At 38.9% G+C, this 21,380-nt stretch overlaps 1 protein-coding gene across 1 annotated transcript in view; it reads left to right on the top strand.

Moving 5' to 3' along the window:
* Positions 1 to 13,831, top strand: part of TBX5 (T-box transcription factor 5) — a 67,612-nt gene extending 53,781 nt beyond the window's left edge. The window contains exons 7-8 of the mRNA XM_074269969.1: positions 3,783 to 4,009; positions 12,470 to 13,831. Of these exons, the coding sequence (XP_074126070.1) occupies positions 3,783 to 4,009; positions 12,470 to 13,044 (802 nt within the window). The 3' untranslated portion in view covers positions 13,045 to 13,831. The remainder of the gene's footprint in view (positions 1 to 3,782; positions 4,010 to 12,469) is intronic.
* Positions 13,832 to 21,380: the final 7,549 nt, after the last annotated feature.

Below are 21,380 nucleotides of genomic sequence, written 5' to 3' on the forward strand. Positions count from 1 at the left end.
CTTTGTAAAGATACTGAAATGGCTAGCCATTTCTTTTTCCTGCTTATCTTAATAGGAAACTGAAGCAAACAGGCAAGTGACTTGCTCAGGGTCACTTGACCCTGGCTAAGTAACTGTCTGAGGGCAAATTGGTAGGATGTACCTATCTATTTACAAATTTCCTCCCTTCACCCATTTAAATGTGAGCTCCTTGAGAGGAAGGGATTTCACTATAGCCCAGGCACTCTTATGTATTTTACTATCTAGCTGTCAAGAGAAATGGCATCAGACACAAATAGAAATGAATCTCTGGTGATCACATGTTGACTTAGAAAACCACAATTTAACATTATCTAGATTGTAGTATATTCTTATTTATTTTGTTAAACTTTCCCAATTACATTTTAATCTAGTTTGGGCCCCACTCTGGAGTAATGTGATGATAACCTTTGCCCTATCCTTTGCAAAAACAAAACAAATCAAAACCTAGCCTGTTCTGTTCTTTAAAAATAATCTATTTTCACCCTGTTTTGTTGCCTTTGTTTCCATCTACATACATCCTCTGCTCCCATTTTGATACATAAATTTGAGCCTCCAAGAGAATCAGATAAGGGCCCCCAAGAATTAATCAACAAACATTTATTAGATACCTACTATGTTCCAGGCACTATGCTAAGCTTTGGTGTTACAAAGAAAGGCAAAAAAGTCCCTTCTCAAGGAGCTCACATTCAAATGGGAGAGAGAGGAACCTGATAAATAGATACATCCTAGAAACATACTGAATTGTCGGAATAGAAAAGACCATTCTGGTAGCTGGGGGTGCTGGTGTAGTTGGATCACTGAGGGTATAGAAGGGAGTAAAGATTAGAATCCTGGAGAAATAGGAAGGGTCCAGGTTGTGAAAAGCTTAATGACTGAGGTGTATAGAGAAGGGAGTCCCATGGAAAGAGGGATTGTACGAGGATGAGTGGTTACTTTACCTCCATCACCATTATGCTTAGGGGAACATTGATAATCAGAAACAGGATTTGGTCTTTGCAGAACATAATTTTGGAGCTTGGCAATGTTGACTTACACTTTGAGAATTCCATGAAGCCTGCTGATACACTCCCTTGTAAAATCTTAGGGCCAACATTTTCAGGCCATTTTCCCTTAATTAAAAAAAGCAAACATCTCAAGAAAAAGAAGGCCCCCCCTCCAATCAGTTCTGCTGGAACATCAACAGTTGGGACTCTGTGGCTGAGTAGGATGAATACAATTGCCATGGAGGTTCATCAGTTAAAGAGTGTATGTATATTGTGTGTATGTGTGTGTATTTGTGTGTGTTTGTAGTTCAAGCAGTGTAATGGAAAAAAATACAAAGTGGGAGTTAGAGGCACATCTGACTGAGCCCATTAAACAAAATTCATTCCATTAAGCCTTCTAGCCCTAGAGGGTGATTCTTTTGGATTGGTTGTTGGTTATGTTTAAATCACAGAGTGTTAGAATGTATAGAGTTAACAAGAGAAAGGATAATCTTGTAGGGAATGTGGAAGGGACATTAGAACAGGGGGCTGTTGGGTCTGGGAGACACCTTAGAACAAGGGATGGCAGAGCTGAGAGTCTTTAGAACAGGGGAAAGCAGGGCTGGAAGAGGCCTTAAAGCTAGGAATGTCAGGGCTGGGAGGGGCCTTAGAGTAGGGGATGTCAGAGCTAAGAAAGGCTTCAGAACAGGGGATATCAGGGCTAGGAGGGTGTTTAGATAATACCTAATCCAGTTCCCTTATTTGATTGAAGAAGAGACCATTTTTAGGGAAAGTAAATTACTCAAGATAATTCAGTGTATCAGCAGCAATTAGAGTAATGGAATTTGAAGCTTCTGACTCCTAGCTCTCCCAGATATTGGAGGCTGTCTTCATAGAAGGGAATCTAGTACTTAGTTGATGGATACCCTAGCCAGATGCAGATGAGAAAGAGTGTACAGCTTCCAGAGAGATATTCTCCTTCAGAGATAGTACCAGAGGCACCCTTGCTGTGGGCCTTTTAGGTCAGAATAAACTGTTTGCTCTCCCCTCTTCCCCAGCATTCTTTCTTCCTTCTTAAAGACCAGGGGACCTTAAGGGACACATCTCCTGTGGATGCTTCAGGAGCTCATAGGAGTAAAACCTGTAAATATTAGTGGGGCACAGGGAGGGGCAACATGGTTTTTTTTCTTCATCTAATGTCCTGGGGGCCCTGAACAAGTCTGGGCCTCAGTATTTCCATCTGTAGAAGGATGACATCAGCAGTTAGAGCTGAAAGACACCTTAGAGGTTATGATTTGTGGATGAAGGTATGGAATTGCTTAGTTTGAGAAGTGGTGGAAAATATAATTAATTACTCAATGGCTAGGGCAAGTCATCAAGTGGACAAACATTTAGGAGGCTGCTACATATCAGGCACTGTAGGAGGTCCTGATGATAAAAAGGAAAGAAAAAAAACAAACAAGCTGCTCATTCTCTTCAGGAGCTCACACGGCATGCAAACAACTATGGACAAACAAGATAATTATAAATAGTGAGAATTTAGAGAGGTTTTCAAAGCTCTTTACATGTGTAATCTCATTTGAGCCTCACAACAGCCTGGAAAGTAGAACATGTTATTTTCCCAGTTTTGTGGTTGGTAAGTCATGTCTCATTCCTTAGGATCCCATTTGGGTTTTTTTGGTTTGTTTTTGTTTTTTCAATACTAGAGTGACAGACTATTTCCTTTTCCAGCATTTTAAAGGCAAGGAAACTGAGGCAAATAGGATTAAATGATTTCTCCAAGATTACATAGATAGTAAGTGCCTGAGCCACATTTGAACTCAGGGCTTCTTGGGCCTGGTAGAAGACTGAATCAGCTGACTTCATGTCTGGGTAAACTAAATTCAATGGTGAGTTTGAGGCCAATTGGTTACCCCAATCTGGTATAGCCTGCCTGCTGAGATCCCTTTCCTAGGCTATAGCTACTCTGTGCATGCTGCAACTTCTTGGAACCACAGCTGAGAGTTGGGTGAAGGTGGGCCCCAAAGGTGGATGAACAGTCCTAAAAAGGGTTCATCAGCCTTCACACCAGAAGTAGTAATCCTCCCTGATGGACTCAAGTACATGAAGACTTCTCCTGGTATATTAGGAGGGTGAAAACAATTTGTTCCAAAGCCCAGGAAGGTGGCAGAAGGAGATGCTGTGCAATGCTTAGAGCTTGGCAAATGTCATCCACTTCATCCCGGGCCATCACCAGTTATCTTGGCTTTTGCCCTTTCATTAAACTTGCATGACTGGGGAAGAGAGATCAAGGCTGAGGATTTTGTGCAGTTCTGCCTCATTTTAATCCAATTCACACAATGATTCAAGACATTATCACAAAGGCCAAACAACATATCGAGCATCCTTCTCCATGATACATTATGCATACCGCTGTTTAGTTGGGAAGAAAGGGGAGGATTTAAGCTTTGAAACTGACAATGTCTGGGCCATCTTTATTTTTTCATATTTTCAGTATTTGTACTTTGTGTATCTATAGTCTGTCTATCTATCTATCTATCTATCTATCTATCTATCTATCTATCTATCATCTATCTGCCAATCCTGTCTGTCTATTCATCTATACATCTTTCTAGGTATTATCTATCCATCCATCTATTTATCTATTCTTTCTTTCTATTTAACTGTCCTATCTATCTATCTATCTATCTACCTACCTACCTATTACCCATCCATCCATCTATCTGCATTTTTTCTATTCTAAAGAGCAACATTCTTAAAATGAATCAAGTCATTTAAAAATACTTCTCTATTTTCCAGTAAAGAGTACCCAGTGGTTCCCAGGAGTACAGTGAGACAGAAGGTCACTGCCAATCATAGCCCCTTTAGTGGGGAGGCCCGAGTTCTTGCAACCTCTTCCAACTTGGGATCCCAGTACCAGTGTGAGAATGGCGTCTCCAGTACCTCCCAGGATTTGCTACCCCCTCCCAACCCATACCCACTGTCCCAGGAGCATGGCCAGATTTACCATTGCACCAAGAGAAAAGGTAAGCCTTCTTTTCTCACTATCCTTTCTCCCCATTGCCCTTCCCCTCTCTTTTCTCCCTTTCTGCTCCCATTTTATCCCATGATGCTCTATATCCTTCCCAGATTCAATGTTTCTTTCCTCAATCATGTTGGAGGATTTGAAATAGATTTTTGAGTTACCATGACTGCCAAAAGTTAGATGAGAATTTTGGCAATCAGCAATCATCCTTAAGCACCTTAAGTGTTGTGTGCAAGCACTGTGCTGAGAAAAAAGAGAAAGAGATATGAAGGCATTTGGTTACTAAAACACTATCTGGAAAACATTTTAGAAAGATCATTAAGTCTATTTTCCAAGGGAGGAAACTGAGGCCCAAGGAAGGGAAAATATTTATCTGAGATCAGAAAAAAGCTGAACTAGAAACTAGCTCAAAGCCTTATCCTTTGCTTCCTCTCCTGTTCCAGGGTTATTCCTGTTAAACTACATTGTCAAAGAAAAGCTGCAATAGTTGTGCCCTGGCTGAAATGCATTTTAGTTGACGTGGCCTTTTTATGTGGCATAGAATTCTGGGCTTTGTCTCGAGAGCCCTAGTAACAACTCTGACATTTATTAGCTGTGTGAACATGGGTATATCACTTACCCTCTCTGAGGGTTCCCCAGTCAAGTTTTTAATAACATCTATAGGACCACAGGATTGTTGAGTGGATCAAATGAATAATAGAACTTTTCAGATGTCAAAGTACTACATAAATGCAGCTTGTTACTGCTGTTGTTAATATCATTATGGACCATGGGGATATTATATGTCATCTAGGAAGTCAGTCCCAGGAACAAGGAACTGGTCAATTGTTTGTCTCCACTGGTAGAGTGGACAGGACTACACCTGGATTGGTAGCAAAAGGAGCTAGATTAAAATTGTCCTTCAGACTCTGTGATCATGGGAAAGTCATTTAAAATAGCAATTAAGCAGCATTTATTAATTAGTTGGAGGACCAGATAAATGATATCCAATCAGTGGTGTGCTGGAGCCAGCTCAAATTGACTCGAGAGCTGCTTGTTAAATTTTCAGTGAGAGCATTCACACGACAGAATTTGGTAAATGCTACATATCAGGGCTTGATTTGTTGTTTTATTGTCAGATCAAATGTTAAAATGTGGTTTCAGCTTTACAGTGTATCACGCATACATTTTTTTTTTCTCCACAGAGAGCTAGTTGTTAAACATTTACCAGCACATTTCTGCTTCTAATCCAATCCAACCTAATTCAACAAATTACCTCCTCTGTATTCAGTGCTGGGAATAGAAATAACCTATTAATGATAGCTGTCCTCAAGTAGCTTACATTCTAGTGCCAGATAGTAGTTAATGTTGTTGTTCAGTCATTTAGTTGTGTCTTTGTTGACCCTTAAACCATAACGTAGTGAGGTTTTTGGCAAAGATACTGGAATATATATACACATACATACATACATATATATGTGTGTATATATATCAATATATATCAAACATATGTATATATAAGGCAAACAGAGGTTTGAGAGTCAGAGACTGGATTTGAATTCAGGTGTTTCTGAATCCAGGCCTAGAACTCCATCCATGTTATCATTTAACGACTTATGGTAGGTAACAGAGCAATTGAACTCGAATCCCTGGCCTGCAGATGCAGAATACTCCTCAGTCTTCTTTATCTTGACTTTTTCTTTAGCTAAAATGAGTCGTTCCTTCATGTGAGAAAGCCCATAAGCTTCCCAAATCCCCGCTGGTAGTTTTCATGTTTTTGTTTTTCAACTCCCTAACAAGTGACTTTGTTTAAAGTGTGACTTTTCTCTTGGAATCCAGATTCTAGAGGAAACCATGTGTCTCCTCTCACCCCCCTACCCTCACCTTGGAAAGCCAGGTTTGTTTCCAGATTGTAGTGGGGCTCCCCTCAGATCAAGGCTTTGTTCCCAGAGTTTCCCAGCTTACCTGATGCACATTTGAATGATCCAAGCTTCAAAGCCTGAACAATATCACTTGAAAGGGCTCCCTGGCAACATGCCCAGCATATCTCCTCCTGACACATGTACACAAACATTTCTGAAGCTCCTCTTTGAGTGATTGGTCGGGGTTGTTCTACAGAGCAGAGAGGCAAGAGCTTTCTCCCAGCAGATGAGCCCGATAAAATGGACTTTCCAAGACCCCAGCAGGGGATCCATTTTAAATGCACCCTCTTTTCTATCTTCTGCTTATCTTCCATGGAGCCCTCGGTCTAGAGTTCCATTCTATTGTGGCCCATCCAGAGTCGAGATAGGGGTCTCTGGGGGCCCCAACAAAGAGTCACAAGGTTTGAATTATAAAACACTGTCGATTAAATTAATACCAGACCCAAAGAAAGGGGAAGACGAATTTAAGAAAGAAATCTATGCCTTTTATAGATTAAATATTTACAGTAATGTGCATGTAAATAAATTCTTCCAAATGCATTTGGAAATCTTGGAATACCTAATGGATGAATGCAGACTTAGTGTTATGAAGTTGCTGTCTTGATTAAGCTGGGACACATTTTCCCAAGATCCAGTTTAAGAGCCTCTGGCCATTAAAAGTTTCACAGACCTCAAGCTGGAAGGTACATTTGAGGTCTCTTAGTTAAGCCTCTCTTTTTTTTTTTTTTACCAGAAGGAATCTGAAGTTCAGAGACAGTAAATGATTTGTTCAGAGTCACACAGTTTAATAATTACGGGACGAGTTGGGATAAAATTCAAGTCTCAAATTCTGAAATGTTTCTGCTGAATCATGATTTTGCCTAGTGATGGGAGAGGCAGGGAGTAGAAAAATTGTTGGATTTAGATTTGGGAGTCAGTTAACTTAAATGTCTTCCAATTGGAGGCGAGTTGGAGTCAACTCAGACTAGCTCAAGAGAGCCGGTTGTTAAAATTTCACCATGCACATTTAACCTTTGAAAATTGCCAAATGTTACAAATCAGAGTCTTGGAACCAACTCAGACTCAAGAGAGCCAGTTGTTAAGTTTCAAATCACAGTCTTGGCTCTGCCTCCTTACTACTTATGGGATTTTGGGTAAGTTATTTAACCTCTTTGCCTCAGTTTCTTCATCCATTAAAGGAGGAAACTGGACTTGATAACCTCTAAAATCTCTTTTAGCTCTAGAATTATGACACTATGACCTTGGGCAAGTGATTTTGCCTCTCAGTGCCTCAGTTTCCCCATAGGTAAAAGTAAGGATACCAATGGTTCCTTCCCATTCTGTGTCTAAGAGCTTACAATAGATGAGAGGACAAAGGCCTGTTGATTGAAGCCTCTGCAGAGGCTGGACAACCCCATGGAAGTGCTTCACAGACTCCATGCCTATCCAGCTGCCTGAACCTTTTCAGAAATCTCTGCCCTTCTCACCCCGCTGACTGGCCTGTCCCAGAAAAGTGACAGGCAGCATTCCAGCCCATCTCCCACTGCTCTGCATCCAGACAACTACAGACCATTCATCACGGGCGTCCACGTTGTAAGGTGATAAGGAATCAGCAGAAATTTCCTTCCAGTTTGGAACCCCCGTTAAGTGATGTCTCCCTGGGTGGTTTCCCCACCCCCAGTCATGTCCATTATCTCATTTCCCCTCATTGTCACTGGGGAGACAACTATCTCTTTGCCAGTGAGCTCCTGAGCTGGGGCCCCTGTGATGGGAAAGGGCCAGAGCTGGCCCGAGGGATACATGGAGCCCTTATGTTTCAACTCTCCTGTCTCCTGCCTATCTGTCTCCCAGTGGACTGGGCCAGCCAGGGGAAAGGTCTTTTATCAAGCAGGGGGAGTAGGGCCAGGGCCTGGGAGAGACCCCTATTGGACTCCTCCACTGGCCTCCACTGGGAGTGAGAGCAGCTCCGTTCTTGTTTTGATTTCTCCCCCCTCCATTGCCCACATCTAAGGAATCAATGACAGTCCATAGACAGATTTTCACTCAAAGCATCAAAGTGAGTGAGGAACCCATCACTGAGTTTGCTTTTTTTAAAAGGAGAGCCAAAGATGACGGAGTCTGAGGGACTTAAAATTCAGTCTATTTGTCTGGTGCCTCTCAGCATGGTGATACATCAGAGGGCTTAGAAACTATATAGATAAGTGGGTATATACGAGAAAAGGGAACATATGTGTTGCAGTGAATAGAGCATTGGGGCTGGAGTTCAAATCCAGTCTCAGATCCTTGCTAGTTGTGTGACTCTGGGCAAGTCACTTAACCCTGTCTGCCTCAGTTTCCTTATCTGTAAAATGAGCTAAGAAAGTGGCAAACCACTCCAGTATCTCTGCCAAGACAACTTCAAACGAAGTCATGAAGATCCCACAACTGAAAAATCTCTGAACAACAACAGATGTGCCTGACACTGTGCTTAGGGATACAAAGAAAGGCAGATGACAATTTGCTCATAAGGAGTTCATATTCTAAACTTTCCAGAATTGTTGGGACTTTTGTGAAGTGTTCTGCAAATCTGCAAATAACTTTAGAAATACTAGCTCTCATTATTCTGTCCTTCGGTTTTAAGACCCTTCATTTTTGACATTTAATGCTTCCCTTTCAAGTTCCAACCTCTCTCTCCACTCTAATATTCCAGGTTCTACAGCTCTGATATTCTATGTTCTTTAACCATTCTGAGTTCTGATATTCTATGTTTTATATTCTATAGGCCCTCTGACTCTGATATTCCATATTCTACAGTCCCTCTGAGCTCTGATATTCTATGTTCTACAACTCTTCCAAACACTGATATTCCGTGCTCTACAACCCCTCTAAGCTCAGATATTACAGATACTATACTTTTACTGAGCACTGATATTCCATGTTTAAGGTCCTGTTAGCTTTGATCTTTTGTATTCTAAATTTCTGCCTAGCTGATCATCCTTTGATCTAGAAATCTTAACTTTGATATTTTCTGTTTTAAGAACTCTTATGGTTATGGTTCAAACATTCTAGAATTTATACTCCATTCCAACATGTTCTGTATTTTAGAATTTCTATTTATCTAGAATCCAAATCAGATCCATTTCTTTTTCAATATTGTAAAATGAAAATTTATCTTTATAATGATGAGTCTGAGTTTCTTTGGGGTCCTGAAGTGACTTCTGATTCAGTTCTTACTTCATATTGGTTTTATTAGGCATCCATTTTTTGATATTCTTTGAAAAATAGTGATCCTAATTACTCTCAGATAACCAAAAGATAAACAGACCTAACCCACTCTCTCTAGTTTCCCACCCTCTCTGGAGGAAAAAAAGGAACTTATTTGAACAATTTTAATAATATGTTAAATTATTTTTTTGCAAAGTGCTTCGTCTGCACAATGACATTTAATATTGTGACTATCTTGTGAGGTAGATTTTTTTTTCTATTTCCTCTTTACAAACAAGGAAATTGAGGCACAGAAAGAGATGAAGTGATATATATATATACCCTCATTTTTTCCCCCATGGACTTGATTCTGAGCTAGAGAGGATATGAGATGGTCAATGGCTAGTGTGAATGGGGGCAGCTGCTATTTCATTCTGCTAAGGTTCAGAATCGGATGTCTGGGAAATTAAAGACAGGAATAGATAATTTTACAATTTTCCTAAAATGTGTGCTAGCCTTTTACTTATAGCAGATTTGGAAGGGGATCAGAAACTTTTGAGTAGTATTTCTCTCCTCCTCCCCCAACAAAGGGTACTCTGCAACTGTATTCTCTATTATCGAGAAGGGGAAATGCCTGTTTAAATGGAAAATTTTGATGGTTTTTAACTCAAGCAACAATGGAAAAATTCAGAGCTATGGGTTTTTATCATTTCTCCTCCCTTCTCCACTTTTCTCCTCTTCCCTCCTCTCCTCTCTTCTCCTTTCCCTTCATCTCCTCTCCTCGAATTTTCTTCTTTCCTCTCTCCCAACTGTCAGAAATTTTCATTTTTTTCTAGATGCTTTAGTTTCCTGGGTCCTCCCTAGATGTATCTTGTACTGAAAGGGAATAACCAATAGCAGGATATTCAGCCTGATCTCACCCAAGCCTTTGGCTCTTAAGTTAAATTTGGTTGAATAAGCTTCCATTTTATGAGCATCAAAATGAACTACTGCTGTCATTTGTGGATAAGGCAGTTTTCCAAGCCCTGGTGGAGCCAAAGGCCCCCATGACATGGGTGCCTTTCTCTGATCTCTGAATCCCTGACTTTCAAGATTCCCAGTTCAAGTACCACCTTGAATTTTGGTGCTTCCAGCTGCTGATACTCTTTTTTCAAAGATTACATAATGCCTACTATATGTGCATCTTTATATGTTATTATTCACTTGTGTCCAGCTCCTCGTGACTTCTTTGGGGTTTTCTAAGCAAAGATACTAGAGTGGTTTGCCATTTCCTTCCTCTCTAGTTCACTTTTACAGATGAGGAAACTGAGCTACCTCAAATAAAATAACTTTTCCACTTGAGTGTCTGAGGCCAAATTCGAGCTCCAGGTCTAGGGCTCTATTCACTGTACTGCCTACATTCCCTTTTCTTGTATATACCCACTTAGATACACAATTTCCCCATTAATATAAAGTTTTTGAGGGCAGCAATAGAAATTTTATATTTCTTTGTATTCCCAAAGTTTAGTAAAGTATTTGGCACACAGGAACAACCCAATACTTGTTGATTTTTCACTGTTATATTGGTTAATTGGTTGATGTAGATCCATCTGCCCTTATTTTACAAATGAGGAAACTAAAGGCCCAAAGAGATTTAGTGATTTGCCCATAGTTATACAAGTGGTGAGTAGTAATATCAGGGTTTGAACCCAGATTCTCTGATTTTTTTCCTGCTACCACACCCTGCCCTCCAAAAGTCTTAGATCACAGACTTGCAAGGATGCTCTCTGAACCAACCTGCAAAATCCCAAGTTTCTGTTCAAAGGCAAGAATGTGGAAGGCTTTATTTTCTATCAAGAGGTCACTTTATTCCTGTTGAGGTGAAGATCTGAGTTCAATTAGCCAACCAACAGATATTGATTAAGCTCTTATTGTGATTAGGCATTGTGCTAAGCATTGGGGATACAAAGAAAGGCAAAAGTCTGGCCCCTACCCTACCTTATATTCATCCATGTCAGTTTATTCAAGAAAAATGCAAAAATTGCAAGACAAGTAACTATAGCTCTCATTGAATTTTTACCTCTGATATACACCCATTGGGGTACGAGAGAGATTTAGGGTAAGTGAGGACAGATTGAAACACAGTGTATTGGCTTGATTGATGGAGCTGAACTGTCTTAATTCATTTTTGCTGTTGACCCTTTTAGTGCTTGGGATTCTAAGATTCAATATAATTCAATAACTGTGCTAGACACAATTGAATGATAACATATACAGATGCAAATAGTAGTTATTAGATAATCTTTGAGGAGAAAGTATCAACATCTGGAAGCCCCAAGAATCTTTTGATTCAATGAGGTACCTGAACTGGGAATCTTGAAAGCCAGGAGTTCAGAGATCAGAAAAAGGCATCAAATGCAACTCAAAATCATGGGAATGAAAAATGGGGCAGGGGATGAAGATCATAAGTTAGGCTGAGAAGGCTGAAGTCTGTGGATGGGGGTAAAAGTATATGAAGACTGGAAAGATAGGATGGGCCTAGCTGGTGAAGAGCTGAGTTGTAAATTATCAGACAAGGTTGAATGAACTAGACAATCTTCAAAGTTCTTCCTTTCTTTAAATCTTATGATAGTAAAATTGCTTCTATTATTATATACCTCTTGCTTAGTTCAGGATCTGGAATATCTTGGGTGCTTGTTGATGCATCTATAATTTCCAACTCCTATGTGGTAAAATGGGAAAACAATCAGAAAACAAAAACTGGTTTAGGACACCTGGATTTTAAGCCACTTTTGTTGCTAATCTATGATATGAGTTTGGCTTTGTGTCTTAACTAATTCTGTGCCTTTGAGGTCCCTTCCAGTTCTAAATCTCTTGCTTAGGTCTTGAGTGACCTTGGGACTCAGTTTCCTCATCTGTAAAATTGGACTACATGGCCTCTAAGCATCTCTTTCAGATCTAAATCCTGTGATTTTATTAGTTTGTTTTTTGGGTCTTGGTTTCCACAACTGCAAAAATGAGAGCTAGATAATCTAAGGAATGACCTTTTCCCAAGTAACAGGTAACACAGTAGAAATAGCCATTGTGACAACAGAAGCAGACTCAAACCCTAATTTCCTAACAAACTAGTGGCCTTTTGCTACAATCATGGCTTTTCAGCCTGCGGGTCCTTGGGCATTAAATGACTTAACCTTTCTAGGGCTCATCCTCATCTATTATAAAGTAAGTGATTTTAGACTGGATGATCCCTGAGCTATAAGTGATATAAGTGATTACTGTGGTCCTGTGGTCCTATGATTACTGAATACTTCTGCTTATCTCTTAGCCAGCCCATACTGAGGGTTGTTATCATTATCTCTTACTACCCTTTGTTCAGTTCATTGGGTGTCGGTATATTCAATTTCTTGTCTTTTTATCAGATGAGGAATGTTCCACCACTGATCATCCCTACAAAAAGCCCTACATGGAGACGTCCCCCACTGAAGAGGATCCCTTCTATCGGTCCAGTTACTCCCAGCAGCAGGGGCTGAATCCCTCCTACAGGACTGAGTCTGCCCAACGCCAAGCCTGCATGTATGCCAGCTCTGCTCCCCCCACAGACTCCGTGCCCAGCCTGGAAGACATTAGCTGTAATACGTGGCCTGCCATGCCTTCATACAGCAGCTGTACAGTGACCGCCATGCAGTCTGTGGATAGACTCCCCTACCAGCATTTCTCAGCCCACTTCACTTCGGGGCCCTTGGTGCCCCGTTTGGCTGGGGTGGCCAATCACAACTCCCCCCAGCTTGGGGAGAGCATGTTTCAGCACCAGACGTCCGTCTCCCATCAGCCCGTGGTTCGGCAGTGTGGGCCGCAGACCAGCCTCCAGTCCCCCGGCAGCATACAGCCTGCCGAGTTCCTGTACTCCCACGGGGTACCGCGAACCCTCTCTCCTCATCAGTACCACTCTGTCCATGGGGTGGGCATGGTGCCAGAGTGGAGTGAGAACAGCTAAGACTGAGCAAGGGACTTTGATGGCAGAAATGAAAGACAAGGGAGAATGAGAGACAGAAACCTCACTTGGCAAGATTTCCTCAAAGTGGGCCTTTGCGCCAATTGGACGCTGATTTGAAACCACAATTCAAAAAATGTGACTTCTTTGTTTTGTTTCAAAAACTCAAAAAAATCCAACCCCACTGAAAAAACAAATCTGCTCCGTGATTCCCTCTCTCACCTTCCAACCCACCTTCTGTGTCTTCCCTGAGGCCCGAGCTGTGTTTCTGCATCGCAAAACCAGAGCTGTAACTAGGGTAGGACAACCAGAGCTTGGCTCCTAGGTGCCCTGGTTTAGAGGGCATAGCCATCTCTTGAAGTCAATCAATCAACACTTCAAGTCAACAAACATTCATTAAGTGCTTACAAAGTGCTAATTAACACTGTGTTAATTGCTGAGGATACAAAGAAAGGTGAAAACAACCCAGCAACCTCAAGAAACTCGCATTCTAATGGGGGAGACATTAATTAAAGTGCCTACTATGTACCAGGCACTGTGTTAGGAGCTGAGGATATCCATACAGATAATAAAGTATTCCTGATCTGAGACTTCCATGAGCTCCTTTCGCCTTTTCCTTTGTCCCCTGATGACCATCATCTTTCCAGCAGTAGCTTCACCAATGGCAATGTTTCAGGGTCCTTGTCTTCCCCTTTCCCCCCAAACTCTTGATAACTGATATTGACCTTTCTTGCCACTTGCCCCAAGCACTGGTTTGGGTGTGTGTTCTCATTGCGACTCTGCTCAAAACATATTCAACAAATCAAGCTAAGAATCCTTTAAAAAGTGCCTACTATGTATAAGGCACTGTGCTAGGTGCTGGTGATACAGAGACAGATTTAAAAAAAGGAAAGAAAAGGAAAAAAAAGTTCTGTCCTCAGAGCTTACATTCTAGTGTCTTCCTTCTGGTCTTCGGATATTCTTCCCATCTCCCGTTGACTCTCTTATCACAGAGTTAGTTCAACATCCCAATGCCTTGGATGTTTCATTTCCTGGTCCGGATCCCTTGGTGTTAATGTTAACATTGTTATATAATAAATGATAATATATTTTTTCTCTATTCTCTTAAAGGGACCTGGTCCGTTTTTGGGGAGAGACCTAGACAGGATGTGTTCCAACATGTACTTGTGTATGGATTGTTTTTTTTTTCTCCCCAATCATCTCTGGCTTCTTCCTCTCCTTCCCAAAAGATCCAAACTCCCCTTGATCAAGAAAATTTAGGTACCTACCTCTGACACATGACATTTCTGCAAATGTCGAACACAACCTGGCTCCTCTTGTGTTTGATCTTTATAATAAAAACAGGACACTCTCCTTTTGACTTGCCAATGGGACTAAGGAAGCCACTCCTGTCTCAGCCTGGTGAGGTTTCTTTTCCAAAGACCCCATCTCTTTTCCTCTTCCCTGTTCATAGTGTGGGCTGAAGACAAATGTGTTGCTTTGGGGGGAAAAATGGAAAGTGATCGGTTTCTACTGGGGAAGAACGTTGATCAGAAGAGGACCACCAGCTCAGGAGTTGATGGAAGAGACAGAAAAGCCAAAATGCAGCCGCTGACCAAAAAGCAAACCAGTGGAGATTTCGGCCTCTCTCCCCTGCCCTTCAACCCACTGAACCTATCTGCAGTAATGGAAGAAGACTTTACAAGACACTCTTCTTTTCAAATTCTCTTTCCAAAGAAACCACAGCAATGCCAAAAGGAAACAAACTGTATTGGATGGTGGGGGTGTGTGGTGTTGTGGTGTGTGTGTGGGGGATTTTTTTTAAAAGAGCATAAAATGGTAAAAAAAAATGTAAGTAAAACTATTGCAGGGTTCTTCAGATGTAATATTTTACTGGTACTATTTATTTATAAATAGGAATTCTAATTAATAACAGGTAATAAAACCAGTGTATCTGCTGGTTGAGAGCTTTTTATTTTATTGATACTCAAATCTGTGTTGTTTCCCCTCTTCACATTGCTTTTTTTTTTTTTTTTTGTATTTTTAAAAAATTGACCCTAATGAAAAAAACAGGGTAAAATGTCTGAGTGTGGGAAAATGTGAGTAAGCATGTGTATGGCTGTGTGTGCTCTTGCTATGTCTACATCTATGTTGCTAAGGAAAAAAAATATCCCCAAGTACTCTTTCCATATTCTTGTGTGTCAATTTATGCCTAATAAATGCCAAGTGCTTCAAAAGCACCAGTGCCCAGATACTTGCCTTGCTAATTATTATACTTTCAATCAATCAACAAATCAACATTTATTAAGCACTTACTATGTGCCAGTACAAACAACCTCTATGAGCAATAACTGGCCACCACACCTTGCTTTCTTTCCTCCTTTTCTTTCTTTCCTTCTTTCCTTCTTTCTTCCTTTTTTCTTTCTCCCTCTTTTAATTTCATTTTCTTCCTCTTTTATCTTTTTAATTTCCTTCTTCCTCCCTCTTTTTCTTTTTCTTTCATTTTCTTTGTTTCTTTGTTTCTTTTCTTTCATTTCTTCCCTCCCTTTTTCTCCTCCTCTCTTCTCCTCCCCTCCCTCCCTTTCTCCCTCATCCCTCCCCTCTCTTCCTCTCCCTTCCCCTTCCCCGTCTCTTCCTCCTCGTCTCTCTCCCCTTCCCCCCTCCCTCTCTCACTCACTCTTGCTCTCTCTCACTCTCTCTCTCACTCACTTTCTCACTCTCGCTCTCTCCTTGTACATTTTTGATTTGAAACTTCCAAGGATGTTCCCCTCTCCAATTTTTTTTCACTAGGTAAGAGGCTATTCTCTACCTCATTTTTACCTAACCTTAATCACGGATTGGGCATTGCCTCGTCAAACTGAAACTTGTTAAAGATGTGGAGGACCTGAGTTCAAATCTAACCTCAGAACTTGACACTTCCTAGCTGTGTGACCCTGAGCAAGTCACTTAACCTCAATTCTTTAGCAAAAAAAGGTATTTGATCAGTATCTTTCCACTGGACCTAGAGGACTCTGGAGAAGAGAGTCTCCTCTTCTCACATCCAATTCACTTGCATGTCAGGACACCTCCCTGAAGTCCTGGTCCTCTTTGAGAATGAAGGATAAACATCAATGATAATTTGAAGGCAAGATGTGGTACAGATAATGTTGGCATGAAGTCAGTAAGTTTCCATGAATACTTCCTTAGGGTCAGTCACTGTGCTGGGTGTACAGAAGTTCTTATTAGAATGGGGTTGGCAAAGTTCTGCATTGGAGGAGAAAGGCTGGGCTGCTCCATCGGTTCATTTTGTTTGGCCCCAACTCTGTAATCTGTGAGTAAGCCACTTCATCTTTCTGAGCTTCAGTTTCCTCATCTGTAAGATGAGATGGTTGAACAGATTACCTTTAAAGTCCCTTCCTGATTCTATGAACCAATGAAGTGTCTGGAGGATCCTTAAGTGAAAGAGGGAGATCACTTCCTTGACTGAAGAGGGTGAAATCTGTAGTAAATGGGAAGTTAAAGAGCCAAGTATAGTTTTAATATAAAGAAAATAGAGAAAAACGAACTTGCCGACTATAGAATGGGCTGTCTTGGGGCATAGCTCACCAAGGAAGGGCCACCATTTATGAAAAGTGTTATAGAGCATGTTTTACTAGAAAGACACAAGTTCTAGGTTTGAAATCTGCCTCTGTTCTTGGTAAATTAAACTTGTCTGACCTTTGATTAACTAATCTTTAAACTGAGAAGGGGCTGGCATAGATTTTCCTAAAAAGGACAGTGGGAAAAGCACTTCATCTGAAGTCAGAACACCCAGATTTAAATTCCATATCTGGTTCTTTTTATGTGTCCTAGATAAGTTATTTAGTCATTTTGGAAGGGGTTTGCATAGGTAACTTCTGGGGACCCTTCCAGTTTTAGGTCTGGGATCCTCTGTTCTCTCTGAACTCAAAAATCTATGATTTCTAAAATTGTGTTCATGAGTAGATTAGACCAAATGGTCTCTTCCAGAAATTTGATGATAGTTTTTTACATCCAAACAATTTTTTTCTTTTTTCTTTTTTTTCTCTCTTTTTTTTTTTTTTACTCATCAGAGATCATTGTTAGCTATGCTTTTGGAAGTTCCATTAGGCTCTCTGGAAGTCTAGCTTGAATTGCTTTAGGTATTTGGAAGAGATCAAATTTCTTAATAGTTCAGTGCTTTCTTGAATACAGAATAGCTTTCTCCATTGTGAGTTTGGCTTAAGAAATACCTATTTTATAAGGTTTGATTCTAATGTTAAAAAAAAACAAGCAATTTTTTTCCATTTAGAACACATTGCATGAAACATGCTGAAATCAATTTTCTTTTTTTGTTTTTTATTAAAGCTTTTTATTCTCAAAACATATACATGGATAATTTTTCAATATTAACCCTTGCAAAACCTTGTGCTCCAAATTTCCCCCCTTCCCATCACCTCTTCCCCTATATGGCAAGTAATCTAATATATGTTATACATGTTAAAATATATGTTAAATCCAATATATGTAAACATATTTATACAATTATTTTTCTGCACAAGAAAAATCAGATCAAAAAGGAAACAAAAAGAAAAAATGCAAGCAAACAACAAAAAGAGTGAAAATGCTATGTTGTGAATTGAAATCAGTTTTCAAGACAAATTCTTATGGAATGAATGAAGCAGAAATAGATTCGAGTGACATAGCCCTTGTTAGTAAGTGGGTAGAAGAAGAATCTTTTTAATCTAGTAGCTTCCTATTTCAATTACCCTGTCTCTTTACTTCCATGGACTCCTTTCCTCTCTTGTAGAAAAAATGGATCGGACTCTTTGGCCCCTGAGGTCCCTTACAACTACAGATGATAAGGTATAATAACTATTAGTCTTGTTGAAAAGGAATTGTAGTCAATTGTTTCTGCATCTGTTGCATGGCCAGTGCTAGCAATGACCTAAAAATGTTGGTGCCCTATCAAGACCCCAGCAGGTTCATACTGATTATTGCTTTAAAAATAACAGGGGAGGAGGCAGGGGTGATAGAAGGGAGGGAAGACTGAGGGAGGTGGTGGTTAGAAACGAAACACTGGTCAGAAGGGACAGGGAGAAAGGAAAGAAAAAAGGTTAAATGGGGAGAAATAGGATATAAGAAATATACAGTTAGTACTTATAACTCTGAATATGAATGTGATGAATTCTTCCAGAAAATGGTAGCAAAATGGATTAAAAATTAGAATCCTCCAATATGTTTACAAGAAACATATTTAAAACAGAGAGATACACACAGAGAATAGGTTAAAAAGCTGGAGCAGAATATATAATGTTTCAGCTGAGGTAAAAAAGCAGTTGGATCAATCTTGATCCCAGGCAAAACAAAAAAGATGAAAATAGATAAAATTAAAGGAAAGGAAACTATATCTTGCTAGAAGGTACCAGAGACAATGAAATAATATTAATACTGACCATTTATGCACAAAGTGGTATAGCACCCAGATTCTTAGAGAAGTTAAGAAATAGATGAGCAAAACTATATTAGTGGAGGACCTCAATGTGTCTCTCTAAAACTATATAAATATAACCACAAAATAAATAAGAAAGAAGGAAATTAATATGTTTTAGAAAAGTTAGATACGATAGACCCTTGGAGAAAATGGAATGGGGTAGAAAGAAATATATCTTTTTTTATCAACAGTATATGGCATCTACACAAAAATTGTTCAATTATTAAAGCATATAAACCTCATAAAATTCAGACAAACAGAAATATTAAATGCATCCTTTTCAGACCATGATGTAATAAAAATTATGTGTAATAAAATGGAATGGAAAGATAGGTTAAAATAAATTGGAAATTAAATAATCTAATCTTAAAGAATGAGTGGGTCAAAAAAGAAATCACAGAAACAATAATTTTATAAAATTGGAAGACAATAATGAAACAAAACACCAACATTAATGGGATGCAACCAAAGCAATTCTTAGAGGAAATTTTGTATCTGTAAACGCTTATATGAATGAAATAGAGAAAGAACAGATCAATGAATTGGGCATGAAACTAAAAAAGTTAGAAAAGAACAAGTTAAAAGCTCCCAATTACATACCAAATTATAAATTCTGAAAACCAAAGGAGAGGTTAATAAAATTGAAAGCAGAAACTATTGAATTAATAAAATTAAAAGCTGGTTTTATGAAAAAACCACAATAAAATACATAAACCTTTGGTTAATTTTTTTTAAAGAGGAAAACCAAATTACCACCATCAAAAATTAAAATATAAATTAACCACCAATTAAAAATATAATTAGGAGCTATTTTGTTCAATTGTATGCCAATAAATCTGACTAAGTAAAGTGAATGAATAGTTACAAAAATATAAATTGCCCAGATTGCCAGGAGAGGAAATAAAGTACTTAAACACTCCCATTTTGGAAAAAAGAAATTGAAGTCTTCAGTGAATTCTCTAAGAAAAAAATCTACAGGGACAAGATGGATTTAAAAGTGAATTCTACCAAATATTTAAATAACAATTCCAATACTATGTAAACTATTTTAAAAAATTAAGCAAAAAAGGAGTCCTACCAAATTCCTTTTATGACTCAGATAATGTATTGCTACCTAAGTTAGGAAGAATTGAAAGAGAGAAAAAGTATGTAGACCAATTTCCTTAATAAATATTAATGTAAAAATCTTAAATAAATATTGACAAAGAGATCGCAGCAATTTATCATGAGGATAATACACTAAAACCAAGTGGAATTTATATCAGGAATGTAAAACTGGTTCAATATAAGGGAATATATCAGTATAACTGACCCTATAATAATAAAACTAGCAAATCATATGATTATCTCAATAGTTGTAGAAAAAGAATGTGACAAAATACAATACACACTCCTAATAAAAACATCAGAGAGCATAGGAGTAAATGGAGTTTTCCTTAAAAAGATAAGTAGCATCTATCTAAAACCTTCAGCAAGCATTATGTGTAATGGACATAAGCTTGAAGCTTTCCCAGTAAGATCAGAGATGAAACAAAGATGTCTGTTATCATCAATTACTATTCAATATTGTTCTAAAATCCCAGGAATCACAATAGGCAATGAGAAAATAAAATTATCACTACTTACAGATGATATGATGGTATATCTATTTATTTGTTTATTTTTTATTTATAATTTTTTTCACAGTATATATGCATGAGTAATTTTTTTAAATATTATCCCTTGTATTCATTTTTCCAAATTATCCCCTCCCTACCTCTACTCCCTCCCCTTGATGACAGGCAATCCTATACATTTTACATATGTTACAATATAACCTAGATATAATATATGTGTGTAAATACCATTTTCTTGTTGCACATTAAGTATTAGATTCCGAAGATATAAGTAACCTGGGTAGATAGACAGTAGTGCTAACAATTTACATTCACTTCCCAGTGTTCCTTCTCTGGGTATAGTTGTTTCTGTCCATCATTGATCAACTGGAAGTGAGTTAGATCTTTTTTATGTTGAAGATATCCACTTCCATCAGAATACATCTTCATACAACATTGAAGTGTACTGCGATCTTCTGTTTCTATTCATTTCACTCAGCATCAGTTGATGTAAGTCTCTCCAAGCTTCTCTGTATTCCTCCTGCTGGTCATTTCTTACAGAGCAATAATATTCCATAACCTTCATATACCATAATTTACCCAACCATTCTCCAATTGATGGACATCCATTCATCTTCCAGTTTCTAGCTACTACAAAAAGAGTTGCCACAAACATTTTGGCACATACAGGTCCCTTTCCCCTTCTCAGTATTTCTATGGGATATAAGCTCAGTAGTAGCACTGCTGGGTCAAAGGGTATGCACAGTTTGATAACTTTTTGGGCATAGTTCCAAATTGCTCTCCAGAATGGCTGGATTCTTTCACAACTCCACCAGCCATTGCTATTAGTGTCCCAGTTTTCCCACATCCCCTCCAACATTCATCATTATTTGTTCCTGTCATCTTAGCCAATCTGACAGGTGTGTAGTGGTATCTCAGAGTTGTCTTAATTTCATTTCTTTGATCAGTAGTGATTTGGAACACTCTTTCATATGAGTGGATATAGTTTCAATTTCATATGATGGTATATTTAGAAAAACTTAAGAATCAACTATGTGAAATAATAACTTTTGCAAAATTGTGGGATATAAAATAAACCCACATAAATGAACAGCATTTTTATACATGGCCAGCAAAATCTAGTGGTAAGAATAGAGAAATTACATTAAAAATACCAATAGATGTATAAAATATTTGAAAGTCTACTTGCTAAGACAAACCCAGAAACTATGTGAACACAATTACAAAACTTTTCACACAAATAAACAGATACAAAGAGTTGGAAAAATATCAGT

The sequence above is a fragment of the Sminthopsis crassicaudata genome, chromosome 1 (assembly GCF_048593235.1).
Source record: "Sminthopsis crassicaudata isolate SCR6 chromosome 1, ASM4859323v1, whole genome shotgun sequence".
Taxonomy (NCBI): Eukaryota; Metazoa; Chordata; class Mammalia; order Dasyuromorphia; family Dasyuridae; genus Sminthopsis; species Sminthopsis crassicaudata.